Source organism: Spinacia oleracea, chromosome 4 (genome assembly GCF_020520425.1).
Source record: "Spinacia oleracea cultivar Varoflay chromosome 4, BTI_SOV_V1, whole genome shotgun sequence".
Taxonomy (NCBI): Eukaryota; Viridiplantae; Streptophyta; class Magnoliopsida; order Caryophyllales; family Amaranthaceae; genus Spinacia; species Spinacia oleracea.
The window spans coordinates 77,493,636-77,497,284 of record NC_079490.1 but is presented as its reverse complement, the minus strand read 5'-3'; the positions used below and the strand labels follow the sequence as shown (position 1 = coordinate 77,497,284).

At 36.8% G+C, this 3,649-nt stretch overlaps 1 protein-coding gene across 1 annotated transcript; it reads right to left on the bottom strand.

Annotated features, from left to right (window-relative positions):
* Window positions 1–1,345: 1,345 nt before the first annotated feature.
* LOC130471639 (uncharacterized) lies at window positions 1,346–3,381 on the bottom strand. The gene is made up of 2 exons (XM_056841888.1): window positions 2,817–3,381; window positions 1,346–2,700 (listed from the first exon to the last, which is right to left on the bottom strand). The coding sequence occupies exons 1-2, from the start codon at window positions 3,379–3,381 to the stop codon at window positions 1,346–1,348; spliced, it is 1,920 nt and encodes a 639-aa protein (XP_056697866.1).
* Between the last annotated feature and the right edge of the window lie 268 nt (window positions 3,382–3,649).

The following is a 3,649-nucleotide window of genomic DNA, read 5'->3' as shown; positions in this document are numbered from 1 at the left end:
TTTTGCTTGAGATGAGAATACAAATGGATCATCTTGCAACAATCGTCCAGAATGCATCAATTTAGAGAAATTGACACATACTCCGCCATTTGGATATGCTTTTACACCCCTATGAATGTCTACCCAATCACAACGAAACAATACAACTTTGTAATCTCCGTAATAATCTAATTCATAGATATCTTTCACTTTTCCATAGTAGGCATCTCCATCCGCTTCGACCATAATTCCAGAATTTTGTGTCAAAAGACGAGAATCGCGATCCGTGGAAAGGAATTTGTATCCATTGATTATGTATCCTTTTAATTTTCTACCATAAGAATACAAACCACCCACCAAAGCTTTTCTTAGTTTCCCATCTTCGGTGGTTGCATCTATGTAATGTACCTACGATGATACATCATTAAATCAAATACATTTTTTTAAAAAGAAGTATGTATTCACGTTAAAAGAACTTAAGTAACCTTATTTTGCAGCCACCCTCCAAATTCATTGATGATCCAGTTACTTTCATCACTCTCCGTGACAGGATTTTGTAAGTTCATTTGACGTTTCTCGGTTAAAAATTCACTTCATGGAAGAAGAACAAAATTAAAAATCATCTATTATAACAATTGATAATTCAAAAGAAAACCAACATAATACTTACTCCAGATCCCCTTTTATCTCATCAGAGTGAAGCAAAATGTAGCGATAAGCTTGTTTTAAGCTTTTGTCATCAAGGCGAATGCTGACCTCCTTCCCAATAACTCGACCACCGGAATTAAACAAGTAATCATTGGGATTTGGAATGTCATCATCCATCCTTTTAGGTATGTTGAAGATGGTCTTAACAGCTTGAAGATATGTCGAACAAAACCTAATTGTCTCCTCTAAAAGGAAGCCTTCTGCAATAGATCCTTCAGGTTGGGCTTTATTGGTTACATGTGATTTCAAATGGGACAAGTACCTTTCAAATAAAATATTTGTACTTAATATATTATAAATGTGAAATATTAAATAAAAAGAATATAATTTAGACGTGTAAGATATTAACCTTTCAATGGGATACATCCATCTGTTTTGCACTGGTCCACCAAGTTTAACCTCCTCCACTAAGTGAATCAACAAATGGACCATGATTGTGAAAAATGAAGGCAGAAAATCCTTTTTCAACTCACAGAGAGTTAAAATAATTTCATTTTGAAGACCATCTAAATCATCTGGATCAATAGTAGTAGAGCACAACTTCTTGAAAAAGGAAGACAATCTAGCCAACAAGTCAATTACTTTTGTAGCTTTAGAGGCCCTTAAGGCAACGGGAAGGATATCCTGCATTAGAACATGGTTGTCATGACTTTTGAGGTTAATCAACTTCCTTTGCTTCATCACAACTAGAAAGGTTGGATCCATATCCATCAGGAACTTTAATTTTCTGCAAAACATTTAGGATCCTCTCCTTCTCCTCCGTAGACATAGAATAGGAAGCCGGAGGCATGCATTCACCTCCGTTAGGATTAGTACTTAGCCAAAGGTGAGACTTTATTCTCCATGCTTCAAGGGCTTCTCGATCATTCCTACTATCTCTACTCTTATCCATACTAAGAAGAGTTCCCAAAATATTCTCAGACACGTTTTTCTCAATGTGCATCACATCTAAATTATGCCTTAGAAGATTATGCTCCCAATACACCAAATCAAAGAATATGCTTCTCTTGGTACCAAAGTCACTTTCATCTTGGACATCATCGTCATCATCGTGTCCTCTTTGCCTCTTTTTCGGTGGTGCCTTCGACTTTCCGTAAACATGCTTCACCTTTTCTTGCTGCCTCAATATATCAGTGCCGCACTCATTAGTTCCAAACTTCTCACAAAACTTGTCACCTTGACATCGATATGGGTGATCTGCAGGTAACCATTTTCTATAGCTACAATAGCAAATCTTGCTCCCAAATCTATCAGAAGGCGTGCAATCTAAGCATATAGGACATGCATTGTAACCTTTTGTGCTCAAACTAGAGAGCATTGCATAGCCGGGAAAGTCATTAATAGTCCAAAGCAAAGCCGCACGCAAATTAATTTTCTCTCCGGCAAAAGCATCAAAAGCTTCAACCCCTGGCCACAGCAATTTCAATTCATGCACTAATGGCTGCATATACACGTCAATATCATTTCCGGGACTTGATTTTCCAGGAATAAGCGTGGACATAATGAAAGAAGATGGTTTCATACATAACCATGGTGGAAGATTATAAGGAATCAACATCACTGGCCACGTACTATAAGTGGTGTTCATTAAACGGTAAGGATTAAAACCATCACTCGCAAGACCTAATCGAACACTACGAGGGTCTAATGCAAAATCACTGTGACGCTCATCAAATGCCTTCCATGCTAAGCCATCTGAAGGATGCCTTAAAATCTTCTTATCATCTTCACCCAATCGCTCTGTATCATGCCATCTCATATCTTCTGCTGTTTCTGATGACATGTAGATTCTTTTTAGTCTCGGTATAAGAGGGAAATATCGCATTACCTTAGCTGGCACACCTTTCTTACAAGTATCCGTACCTTGATCACTTACAACGTTGCCCCTATCCTTAGTTTTCTTCCACCTCGATGTACCACAAACATGACACTTGTCTTTCTTTAAAAATTCACCCCAATACAACATGCAATTATTCGGACAAGCATCAATCTTTTCATACCCAAGGCCCAAGTCTTTTTCATTTTCTTACTGTAATAATAAGAAGAGGGAAAATCAAGTATTTGAGGAAATGCATCTAGAATTTGCTTCAACAACATATTGAAAGATTCTATGGACCAGTGATTCATACACTTCAAGTGAAAGAAGTGTAACAGAAAAGATAACTTTGAAAAATCGATACACCCCTCGTATAATTTCTCCTCAGAAGCTTCAAGCAACTTCTTATATGTCACATCTTCTTCTATTGTAGAATAATCATATTCTACATCTGTGTCATAGGCCACGGGCTCCTCAATCCATTCATCATCCTCTCGTGCTTCTAAATTTGGGCAATTGGGAGGCATATTAACACAAAATGCTGATCTTAATAGCCCTCCCATATTATCTCGACCTACAAACCCACTTTGGTTATCAAGGGATCCTTCACTAGTAATCCCTCCATCACTCTCAAACATACGCTGAAACGTATCCCCTTTACCATGAAAAATCCAATCCTTATATGGCTTATAAAATCCCTTAAACAAAATATGCCTCTCCACTTCATTTATGGAGAACCATTTCTCTACCTTACAGTTCTTACATGGACATCTAATTTTTCCTTCGACTAGATCTTGCTTGGAAAACTCAATAAATTCCATACAACCGTCGATATATTCACGATGACCAGTGGGTAGATCGATCCAACTTTTATCCATATCTATACGAAATTAGTAGAGTAATTAGTAATATACGTCGGTCGCAGAATAGGAAATTTTTATATGTACTTATTAAAATATTATGATCATTCTTAGAACCTTGATATATCACACGAGATTAATTTAAGTCACATAACACCTCCGTACACAACTCTTCTTAATTCATACCATAACTTATGGTCTTTTGTTTAATCATTCTTCCTTAGTGACTAATATTTGTGATCTATCTTCATCTTCTAAAAGTTATTACCCTCTATCACTTGCATAT